Consider the following 12,247-nt stretch of genomic DNA (forward strand, 5'->3'; position numbering starts at 1 on the left):
TCAACATAATGAAAAGCCACAAAGACAATATACAGAACCCCTGTAGGGTAGGAGCAGGAGAACCTGGGGACACAGGCCCTTCAACCTCCATGGTGCTTGTTCATTTGAGATCAGGTCTTACACTCGCACCAAGGCTGCTCTTGAACTGCAAGCTCAAGCAATCCTTCCACCCCAGCCTCTCAAGCATTGAGACCACAAGCTTGTGCCACCATGCCTAAATCCATATTTGTTTTTAAGTGCATTTATCAAAATATCAAATGAACACCTAATATCAAAGGATGAAAGGAATGTCTACTGCCCTGTACTCAAGAGAAAAAGGGTGGCTCAGTGTGCAATGCTAATATAAAGGTAGGTTAGAGGTCTTAACCTTGAAATTCAGGAGCTATGATTACATAAGCATTATTATTTTTTTTTAATTTTTATTTATTTATTTGAGAGTGACAGACACAGAGAGAAAGACAGATAGAGGGAGAGAGAGAATGGGCACGCCAGGGCTTCCAGCCACTACAAACGAACTCCAGACGCATGCGCCCCTTGTGCATCTGGCTAACGTGGGACCTGGGGAACCGAGCCTCAAACCGGGGTCCTTAGGCTTCACAGGCAAGTGCTTAACCACCAAGCCATCTCTCCAGCCCTACATAAGCATTATTTTATATGGTCAATAAAATGATTAGATTCCAAGTGGAAAGTATTCATGTTGTTGTCTCTCATATTAAGAATCCTACAGGAGGGCTGGAGAGATGGCTTAGCGGTTAAGCGCTCGCCTATGAAGCCTATGGACCCCGGTTCGAGGCTCAGTTCCCCAGGTCCCACGTTAGCCAGATGCACAAGGGGGCGCACGCGTCTGGAGTTCGTTTGTAGTGGCTGGAAGCCCTGGCGCGCCCATTCTCTCTCTCCCTCTATCTGTCTTTCTCTCTGCGTCTGTTGCTCTCAAATAAATAAATAAAAAATGAACAAAAAAATATTAAAAAAAAATCCTACAGGAAAGGTAGAGGGAGGGCTAATCAAAATCTAAGAGGATATAAATAAATCATATGGAATCCTGTTTTCAGACAATGGAATACTCAGGAGTCAAAGATTGTTGTTAGAAAATTTTCAGTGCCAGGGATGGGATACCTCCAGTGAGTTCTTGGCTAGGGAGGACCCTGATGGCCCCAAAACATTATAGGCCGTTGCCGAGGCCCTTGGATTCCGACCAGAAATCGATGGTAAGACCCTATTGCTGAAAATTCCACATACTTGGGCTGCAAGGCCACTGAAAAATCCTGCTGGAAATGAGCCGATAACCTCCTCCATGTAGAGCAGCTGACAGAAAGCTGGAAGAAGCCATTCTATATTCTACATGTAGTTCAATGGGAGAAAGAGATACCACCAGTGGATACTACAAGCCTTATAATTGGCCAGCCAGCCCAAATGAGCCAACAGGTGCAATAGTGGCATGTCTGTCATGGTGGAAACCAACTACCCTCCAATTGGACTGGAGGCCTGCTCCATGGGGGGAATACATTCCTAATCCTGAAAACTTAAAACAAGGGTAGTCATGAGCCCTAGGGGTATAACACCTGCTGATGTCTGAAAAAATGTATATACTATGCATATCAAATTGCCCAGTAAGCACTTCTCTTAATATTTATACCCTCATATTAATGCTACTCTCACTTTGGGTAAAGAATCTTGTCTTTTCAGATGGCAGTGACCTTGGGATGACTCAGAAGGTATCATAGTACTGGAAAGAAATGACTGGAGTACTGAGTAACACCTCGATCACACCTTCCAAGGCTAAGGGTCTAATGCAGAGGAGGTGGTGGAAAGAATGTAAGAGCCAAAGGAAGGGTAGGACTCCTTACAACATGCTCCTCCAGACACAAAATGGCCTAGATATCCATAACCTCACCTATGCTAGACCATCATAAGAGGAGGAAAAAATCATGACATCAAAATAAAATAAAATAAATAAAATAAAATAAATAAAATAAAATAAAAGAGACTGATTGAGATGGGGAGGGGATATGATGGAGAATGGAATTTCAAAGGGGAAAGTGTGTGGGGGGAGGGTATTACCATGGAATATTTTTAATAATCATGGAAAATGGTAATAAAAATTGAGAAAAATTAAAAAAGAATCCTACAGGGCCAAGCTTGGTGGCACACACCTTTTATCTTAGCACTCGGGAGGCAGACATAGGAGGATCACCATGAGTTCAAGACCACCCCGAAATTACACAGTGAATTGCAGGTCAGCCTGAGCTAGGAGATCTCAAAAAGCCAAAAGAATCCTGTAGGGGGCCTGGTATGGTGGTGGCGGCACATGTCTTTAATCCCAGTACTCAAGAGGCTGAGGTGGGAGGATCACTCTGAGTTCAAGGCCATTCTGAGTATATATACTGAATTCCAGGTCAGCCTGGGCTAGAGCAAGACACTACCTCCAAAAACCAAAAATGAATCTTACAGGGGACTGAGTATGAGAGCTCAGATAAAGCATTTACCCACAAGCATGGGGACTGAGTGTGATATATAGCTAGGTATTGTGGCACGTGACTAGTGGCAGGGAGGCAGAAACAGGCAGAGCCCTGGGGCTCAGTGGCCAGTTAATCTGGCCTAATTAATGAGCTCCTGACCAATGAGAAATCCTACCTCAAAAAGAGGTGAACAGCAGACCTGAGGAATCACACTTGAGGTATCCTTTGGCCTCCACACATGCATGTGCACATACACAAACATGCATGGACACATTTTTAAAAAGAAGCCAACAGGAAGTATCCAAATTGAAACACTTAAGCCAAGACCTCCCAAAATATAAACTCTTAGCATTTAATAATAACTAATTTCTTAAACTTGGAGGAAACCTTTAGAATAGTTCTTTCTTTCTTTCTTTCTTTTTTTTAGAGGAAGGGTCCCACAGTCCAGGCTGGCCTGGAACTCACTATGTAGCCTAGGTTGGCTTGGAACTCACAATCCTCCATTCTAAACCTCTCAAGTGCACCACCTCACCAGGCTAGAAAATATTTCTTGTGGTAAAGCAACATCCATTTGGCATTTAATGATATTTTCCATTTCAATTCGGTATCTTTTTCTTCTATTACATTTGAGACTTTAAAAAAAAACATTTTATTATTTATTTATTTGACAGAGAAAGAGGAACAGTTTAACTTTTTTAAAAAGTTTTATTTATTTGACAGAGAAAGAGGGAGAGAGAGAGAGAGAGAATGGGCACACCAAGGCCTCTAGCCACTGCAAACAAACTCCAGACATGTGTGCCCCCTTGTGCATGTGGCTAATGTGGGTAATGGGGAATCGAACTTGGGTCCTTTGGCTTTGCAGGCAAACGCCTTAACCCTTAAGGCATCCCTCCAGCCCACATTTGATCCTTTTTAATAAATAATAAACATGATTGCATTAAAAAAAACTTGTTTTAAAATGTATCCAGCTCAATGAATTATTTCAAAATGAATAGCTCTACTCACCACCACCACCCAGGTGTAGAGACAATATAATTACCACAACTCAGAATCCCTCAACAACATCCCCATAAGACTCTGCCAAAGGATTCTCTCTCTTCTTCCTTCCTTCCTTTCTCCTTTTTTCTTTTTCTTGTGAGGCAGGGCGTCACTCTAACCTAGGATGACCTCAAACTCACAGCCATCCACCTTCATACCCCCACCTCCAAGGTGGGCCCTGCTCTATCCCAGGCTGACCTGAAATTCACTATGTAGTCTCAAGCTAGCCTCAAACTCACAGCAATCCTCTGCCTCCCAAGTGCAGGGAGGCATTAAAGGCCTGGCCATTGTGGCTTTTTTAAAGCTTAATCTATTATGTATTCTCCTTCATTAATTTTTAAAAAATACTTTATTTTTGTGTATTTATGGGTGCACCAGGGCCTCTAGTCACTGCAAATGAACTCCAGACACATGTGCCACCTTGTGCATCTGGCTTACGTGGGTCCTGGAAAATCGAACCAAAGTCCTTTGGTTTTGCAGGCAAATACCTAAACCACTAAGACATCTTTCCAGCTCACCTTCACTAATTTTTTTTAGTGCTTCTATGAATTTGGGTTTTCTATGAGTCTCATATTCTGAGCTTCAACACCTTTCCCCAGCTGACTGATTTTTAGACAGGCTCTCATGGAATCCAAGGCTGGCCTCAAGTGTCGTGTAGCTGAGAATGATCTTTCACTTCTGATTCTATTGTCTCTGCTTCCTGAGGCTGGGATTACAGGTAAATCCAGATAAGCTTTGCCACTTACCACAGAAAGCGTTGTGTGCTCTCTAGTAGAATTCAGAGCAGAAGAGTAGTGGCTTGAACGTAGGTATTCTTTTCCTATGGGGTAAGGTGCTCGAGGCGCTGAAGGTTGGTAGGGTGGATGTAAAGGAATAGCTGCTCGGATAGGCTCACCTAGTTTTCTAGCACTTGTAACCAGACTCACAGAAGGGGTTTCTGCTGGGTGAGAAATTAAAGTGGATTTTATGAGAAAAACCTAAAAAACAAATCACTTTATATATACCTACGCAAACATTCACATATACTAAATTGAACTCTTTTAAATATTTTATTATTTATTTATTAGAGAGAGAGAGAGAGAGAGGAATGGGTGTGCCAGGGTCTCTAGCCACTGCAAACAAACTCCAGATGCATGTGCCACCATCTCTAGCCCAGAGTTTTTGTTTTTGTTTTTTAAATTTAAAAATTTTTAAACTTTTTTGGCAAAGTTGGGGATTGAACCCAGGGCTTTTTTGGAGCAAGGCAAGGTCTATTCCAGTGAACTATAGTCCAAGAACGAATATACATACATATGCACGTATATATAATTTGTGTTTGATTTGTTTTTTTGAGCCAGAGACTCACTTTATTGAGCCCACTTTGTCCTAGAACTCACTATGTAACTCAGGGTAGTCTCAAACCCACAACAATCCTGCCTCAGCTTCCCAAGTGCTGTAATTACAACTGTGAGCCACCAGTTCCTGGTTTAGTATTATTGTTGTTGTTGTTGTTCAAGGTAGGGTCACACTCTGGCTCAGGTTGACCTAGAATTAACTATGTAGTCTCAGGGTGGCCTCAAACTCATGGTGGTCCTCTTATCTCTGTCTCCCAAGTGTTGGGATTAAAGACGTGTGCCACCATGCCCAGGTTGGTTTAGATTATTTTTAAAAATATTTTATTCTTATTTATTTGAGAGAGAAAGAGGAGGAGAGAGAATGGGCACACCAGGGCCTCTGGCTGCTGCAAACAAACTCAAGATGCATGCACTACCTTGTGTATCTGGCTTATATGGGTCCTGGGGAATCAAACCTGTGTCCTTTGGCTTTGCAGGCAAGTGCCTTAACCAATAAGACATCTCTCTCGCCTGGAATATTTTTTTTAACTTGATTCAAACAAAGCATATGAAAAATAAGTGAGCTGAGATGTAGTTCACTTGGTAGAGTGGTTACCTAATAAGCACACTGTCTGGAATTCAATCTTCAACACCATATAAGCTAGGAATGATGGCACATACCTATAAATCCCAGCAGATGGGAGGTGGAGGCAGGAAGAGCACAAGTTCAAGGTCATCCTCAGACAGAGTTTAAGACTAGCCTAGGCTACATAGGATCTTGTCTCAAAAAAAAAAAAAAAATAATTAAGTCGGGCATGGTGGTGCACGCCTTTAATCCCAGCACTAGGGAGGCAGAGGTAGGAGGACTGCCATGAGATTGAAGCCACCCTGAGACTACATAGTGAATTCTAGGTCAGCCTGGGCCAGAATGAGATCCTACCTCGAAAAACAAAAACAAAACAAAAATTAAGGCCTGGAGAGATGGCTTGGTGACTAAGGCACTTGCCTGTGAAGCCTAAGGACCCAGCTTCAATTCCCTAGGACCCAAGTAAGACAGATGCACATGGTAGTGCATGTGTTGTCTGGAGTTCATTTGCAGTGGTTAGAGGCCCTGGCATGTCCATTCACATCAAAATAAACAAATCACCATGAGTTTGAGGCCACCATGAGACTATATAGTGAATTCCAGGTCAGACTGGATTAGAATGAAACCCTACCTTGAAAAACCATTAAAAAAAAAGACAATTTAGCCATTAACAGTGATTTTAAGTATATTCCTGTATGAAAATCCTGAGTTAATAAGGGATGAAAGCCAGGTATGGTGGGATTACTCTCTGTCTGTTGCTCTCAAATAAATAAATAAAAACTAAAAATTAAAAAAAGAAAACACAAGCTGGGCGTGGTAGCACACACCTTTAATCCCAGCACTTGGGAGGCAGAGGTAGGAGGATCACTGTGAGTTCAAGGCCACCCTGAGACTGCATAGTGAATTCCAAGTCAGCCTGGACTAGAGAGAAACCCTACCTCAAAAAACAAAAATCAGGGGCTGGGGAGATGGCTTAGCAGTTAAGGCGCTTGCCTGCAAAGCCAAAGGACCTAGGATCGACTCCCCAGAGGACCCACGTAAGCCAGATGCACAAAGTGGTACATGCATCGGAGTTCATTCACAGTGGCTGGAGGCCCTGGCATGTCTATTCTCTCTCTGTCTCAAATAAATCAATAAAAGCATTAAAAAAAAAAAAAAACAACCAAAAAGCAAACGAGCAAAACCCCACTAAAGATGACAATAAGAAATTAGAATACTTCAGCTGCCGCGCAATGCCGTCATTCACTAGTGAGCAGCTCCACAAACCCATCAGAGATCCTCATTACCCTTCACAGAAGGTCTTGGACGAGAGAGCACTGAAATCATACACGCACCCAGAATACATACAGCAACCAGAACAGACCTCCTAGCAGAACTCAATGCTCGGAATTAGGGGTGCAAATAAGAGCATGTAAAACCAAAAGGAATTTCATGAAGTGCAGAGAGAACAACAAAAGTGAAAAAGGGGCTGGAGAAGATGGCCTGAGAAGCCTAAAGACCCATGTTCGACTCTTCACATCCCACGTGAGCCAGGCGCACAAGCTGATGCAAGAGTGTAAGGTCACACATACACATAAGGTGGGCACATGTGTCTGGAGGTCCTGGTGCAACAATTCTCTCCCTCTCATTGAAAAAAAAAAGTGGGGGGCAGTCTGTTGGACTTGCCTCCAAAAAAAGTGAAAAGAGTAATAGTAATAGCACGTGTCCCAGGCACTAACCACCACCCTCAATCCAGCAGTAGACCCAAGAAATGATATCCCATGCAATCCACCTTCTTCCATCACTGCTGCCTTAGTCGGGGATAGGAAGCTAGATGAGAGCCGGTTCAACGCTTCCTCACATGGTTGAGTACTTGGAGGAGAGGTGGGGGCTTTTCTAGATTGCATGTCCACTGAACTTTGGGCACCTAGGAAAGAAAACATGAAAGGTAAAATTTTAAACTATGAAAATAGTTTGCTATATATTATATAAAAGCCAAGAGGAATAACAATGCTGAATGAATAATGTTGGCCCAACTGCTCATAATACATCATTTCCTTTTTTTTTTCTTTTGGTCTCACCCAACCCTGGGCTGACCTGGAATTCACTCTGTAGTCTCAGGGTGGCCTGGAACTCATGGTGATCCTCCAACCTCGGCCTCCCAAGTGCTGGGGTTAACGGCGTGCACCACCCCACCCAGCATCTTTTTAATTTTTTAACGGAGGGCTTCACTCTAGCCCACACTGACCTGGAACTCTTCCATTCAAAACTACTTACCTTGTAGTTTGCTAAGTTTTAAAGACTAAGACAAACAAAAACAACTTTACTATATACTTTACTCATTTTTCTTCTTTACCAGTAGCCTTCAAAAGTAGGTTATAAGCTCCATGAAGGTAGGGGTTTGTGTATTTTGTTTCTCACTCTATCACCACTGCCTGGAACAGGGAAGGTGCTGAATAAACATTCTCTGAATGAGTAAGACCTGGCTACTTTCCCAGAAACTCGGTTTACATAACAAACTGTAAGTTTCCATGCAATGTATGAATAGTGTTACAGAAATACAGAAAAGGCCACACCATGGGAACACAGGGCAGAAAAGCCTGGCACAGGTTGGGGAAGACTGGGCACTAAAAGGTGAGTCTGCCAGGAAAAGGAAGAAAGCAGGAGCACAACAGCCAGAGCAATGTGATGCCAGAGAGAGTGGCAACCAGAATGGACAGGGTGGTTGAATGAGGGTACAGTGAGGGACCCAAAACTGAGGCCTGAGAGGGAGATTTAAGCAACAGATTATTGGAAATGTGGACTGCAGGGCTGAAAGAAAAATTGCCACCAGGTTAACTAGTTGAAACCATGAAAAAAGTGAGGCTACCAGGACAGGAAATTATAAAGAAGTACTCTGAAGAGTGACTAGACTCACAGCTGTATCCAGAATGTTCTTCCTAGATCATCAGGTCCCAAATATCAGGACAACCTTACATGCAGTTATAATTGCCCAGGTGCCTGTGACTCACACATTATACAGTGTTAGGCAGTTCTTCTTACTTAGTGGGTAACATTGACATTCAGGAATTTCAATGCCGATGTCTAATTCGGCTCTCTTCATCCCAGTCTTAAAGAGCATAACCCACCCTTCACAGTTTTGTAGCTGTATAACGGACAGTGTGTCTACTCACCATTACTTCTTAGAGAAAAGGTGTGTGCTGTGTCTCCCAGCTTAATGACTTCTCCTGTGGATTCTGCTTCATCTTCATCCCAGGTGAGGCCCAAAGCATCAGATGAGAAAGAGCACCTGAAAAAGGTCTCTCACTCACTATGACCAGATGTGACTATAGAAAGCTATTTCAAAGAGCTGGCCCACAAGTATTCAGACTGCTCATTCCTAGGTGCAGAAAGACTGCCTGGGGTTGTAGTTCCACAGCAGACTACTTTGCCTAGCATGTTCAGGGCCCTGGATTCAATCCCCATGCCAAAATAAAAGACTCCATTTGGCTGCTTATCATGTCTTGCTGCTTGTCTGTTTGTGTTGACTGCTAATATGCAAGATGAAAGCAGCTGTGTATAAAATGTCCAGGGTTAAATGGATAGAAACAGACAACAGAAAATACTTGCAAAGCTAAGACTGTGAGGGGCAAGGTCTGGATAGAGCATTAATTTTGCATTAAATATTCTTAAATTGGCCAGGTGTGGCATGCCTTTAATCCTAGCACCTGGAAGGCAGAGGTAGAAGGATCGCTGTGAGTTTGAGGCCACCCTGAGACTACATAGTGAATTCCAGGTCAGCCTGAGCTAGAGTGAGACCCTACCTTGGGGGGGGGGAAGGCATTGCCTTTACTTTTCAAGCCATGGCATACTCCATTAAAACATTTAAGAGTTGCCGGGCGTGGTAGGTCATGTTTTAATCTCAGCACCCGGGAGGCAGAGGTAGGAGGATTGCTGTGAGTTCAGGGCCACCCTGAGACTACATAGTGAGTTCCAGGTCAGCCTGGGCTAGAGCGAGATCCTACCTTGGAAAACCAAAAAGAATTATATGTGTGGCTATGCATGGCTGGTTCACACCTTTAATCCTAGCACTTGGGAGGCCAAGGTAGGATGATCGCCACCCTGAGACTACACAGTGAAGTCCAGGTCAGTCTGGACTAAAGTGAGACCCTGCTTTGAAAAAAAAGAAAGACAGAATTATATGTGTGACAGCATCTAACTAGAACTCCAGCACTTGGAAAGCAAAGAGAGGAAGATAAAGTTCATGGCCAGTCTGAAATACACAGAGAGACCATGTCTCACAGTGCGGCAAATAGTTGCAAATCTATGATTATGAATAAGGGTAGTAAAAGAGATGACAGGAAACTCAAGGCTTCATGGGTACAATGCTTGGCTAACATGCATAAAGCCCTGGTTTGATCCCCAGTACCACCAAAAAAAAAAAAAAAAAAAAAATCCCAGAATGAGCTTTAGTACAGCCTGACAGTACATAGTGAATTCCAGGTTTGCCTGGGGCTAGAGTGAAACCCTACCTCAAAAAAATAAAATAAAATAAAGCAAAGGACTTGGGACTAGGGAGATGGCTCAGCAGCAAAAGGCACTTGCTTACAAAGCTTGACTGGGGTGGATTCCCAGTGCCCATGTAAACCAGATGTACAAATTGGTACATGCACTTGGAGTTTGTTTGCCAGCATCAAGAGGTCCTGGTGAGCCCATTCTTTCTCTCCCACCTTCTCTCTCATAAATAAATAAATGAATATTTTTTAAAAAGCAAAGGACTAAATGTACAAAAAGTTAACCGCTTTATTTAACTGAATGATTGACTTTTCGCTATTTATTTTTAAATTTATCTAGTACTTGGGAGGTAGAGGCAGAAGGATCAGAAGTTCAAGGTCCTCTTCAGCCTCACAGTGAGTCTGAGGGTTTTGTGAAATCTCATCTCCAAAACCAAAACAAGCAGCCTGGTGTGGTGGGCATATGCCTTTAATCCCAGCACTAGGGAGGTAGAGGTAAGAGGATTGCTGAGAGTTTAGACCTAGCCTGGGACTACATAATCAGTTCTAGGTCTGCCTAAGCTAGAGTAAGAACCCACCCTCAAAAACAAAAACAAAAACAAAAAAAAACCAACAACAAAACAAAACAACCCAAGCCTGCCAACAGGTGTAAATAGTGGCATGTCTGTCATGGTGGAAACCAACTGCCCTCTAATTTGACTGGAGGCCCGCTCCCTTCAAACTGCCCAGTAAGCACTTCTCTTAATGTTCATACCCTTATATTAATGCTACTCTCACTTTTGGTAGAGAACTTTCTCTTTTCAGATGGCAGTGACCTTGAGATGACTCAGAAGGTATCATGGTGCTGGAAAAAAGTGACAGACGTGCTCATCTCTGTCACATCTTCCAAGGCTCAGAGTCCACTGCGGAACAGGTGGTGGAAAAAATGTAAGAGCCAAAGGAAGGGTAGGACTCCTTACAACGTGCTCCCCCCCAGACACAAAATGGCCTGGATATCCATGACCTCACAGTACCTGACACTACCTACACAAGACCCTCATAATAAGAGGAAAAGAGCATTACATCAAAATAAAAGAGACTGAGAGGGGGAGGGGACATGATAGAGAATGGAGTTTCAAAGGGGAAGGGGGAGGGAGGGCATTACCATGGGATATTGTTTACAATCATGGAAGTTGCTAATAAAAAATAATAAATAAAAAATATGCATGCATACAAAAACAAAACAAAACAAAACAAACAAGCCTAGTGTGGTGGCACATGCCTTTAATCCCAGAACTTGGGAGGCAGAGGTAGGAGGTTAGCAATTTCAGGTCAGCCTGAACTAAAACAAGACCCTACCTCAAAAAACAACAACCAAGCCAGGCATGGTGGCATACACCCAGCACTCAGGAGGCAGAGGTAGGAGGATTGCTATGAGTCCAAGGCCTCCCTGAGACCAAAGATTGAATTCCAGGTCAACCTGTACAGTGAGACCCTACCTTGAAAAACAAAACAAAACAAAATCTATTAAAAATTTTGATGATCAAGGAAAATAAAAACTTAGAAAATAGTTAAGACTGAGAATTAGTACTAAGTGTAGCTCAAGGTTCTTAAAACTCCTTCAAAAAGGGCTAGAGAGAAGGCTTAGTGGTTAAGGTATTTGCCTGTGAAGCCTAAGGAGTCCCGGTTCGACTCTCCAGTATCCATGTAAGCCAGATGCACAAGGTGGTGAATGCGTCTGGAGTTTGTTTGCAGTGGCTAGAGGCCCTACCCTGCTCTCTCCCTCTCAAATAAATGAGTAAAATATTAAAAAAAAAGATACTTATTCAAGATGGTATAGAAGTTAGCAAAATGTTCACATTTGCTTTTGAGAGACCATTCAGGTATGCTGGGTTTAATTTTAATTCTTAGAATATGAAAAAACTCAGCTTGCTCTGATGAAATTCATAGAATTGCATGGTACCTCCCAAAAGAAACTCTTTTCCATGATGATTTGGACTCCTTAGTACTTTCTTGTTCTTCCAAAGGTCCTTCTCCATGGGATTCTTTAAAATAACATTCAGTTTCACCTGTTCAGAACAGATAAAAACAATACCAAGAACCCTAAGTCAATACCATGGGACTTTTGGCTTGAGTTGGTGAGGACAATGAGGCTCCACCGACCCGTGCAAGTGAACTGAGGAAGCCAGTCTTCATTTGTAGTGCTACCTGAGCAGCACAGACACCAGCTGCTGCTTTGAAAGCAAGCTCCACTGTCACACAGCAGTGTTTTCATTTGTTAAGCAAGGTGCTAGGTTCACTTACTCTTTATATCTCTCCATCCATAAGGGTGGTTTGAGGTAATTTAGGAAGACAGTAGAAAAACATGCTTGTGTCAACATACTCCAAGTTCTAAGCCAA

General features: G+C 42.9%; 1 protein-coding gene across 4 annotated transcripts in view; it reads right to left on the reverse strand.

Annotated features, from left to right (window-relative positions):
* Cep95 (centrosomal protein 95) overlaps positions 1–12,247 on the reverse strand; it is a 46,846-nt gene that overhangs the window by 15,002 nt on the left and 19,597 nt on the right. For 3 of the 4 annotated variants that reach the window (XM_004655118.2, XM_045159452.1, XM_045159450.1), the window contains exons 5-8: positions 11,811–11,916; positions 8,549–8,664; positions 7,168–7,302; positions 4,244–4,437 (exon numbers count right to left, since the gene is read on the reverse strand). In XM_004655118.2, the coding sequence (XP_004655175.2) occupies positions 4,244–4,437; positions 7,168–7,302; positions 8,549–8,664; positions 11,811–11,916 (551 nt within the window). The remainder of the gene's footprint in view (positions 1–4,243; positions 4,438–7,167; positions 7,303–8,548; positions 8,665–11,810; positions 11,917–12,247) is intronic. The other variant, XM_045159451.1, reaches the window with a different exon arrangement.

Source organism: Jaculus jaculus, chromosome 9 (genome assembly GCF_020740685.1).
Source record: "Jaculus jaculus isolate mJacJac1 chromosome 9, mJacJac1.mat.Y.cur, whole genome shotgun sequence".
NCBI classification, from domain to species: domain Eukaryota; kingdom Metazoa; phylum Chordata; class Mammalia; order Rodentia; family Dipodidae; genus Jaculus; species Jaculus jaculus.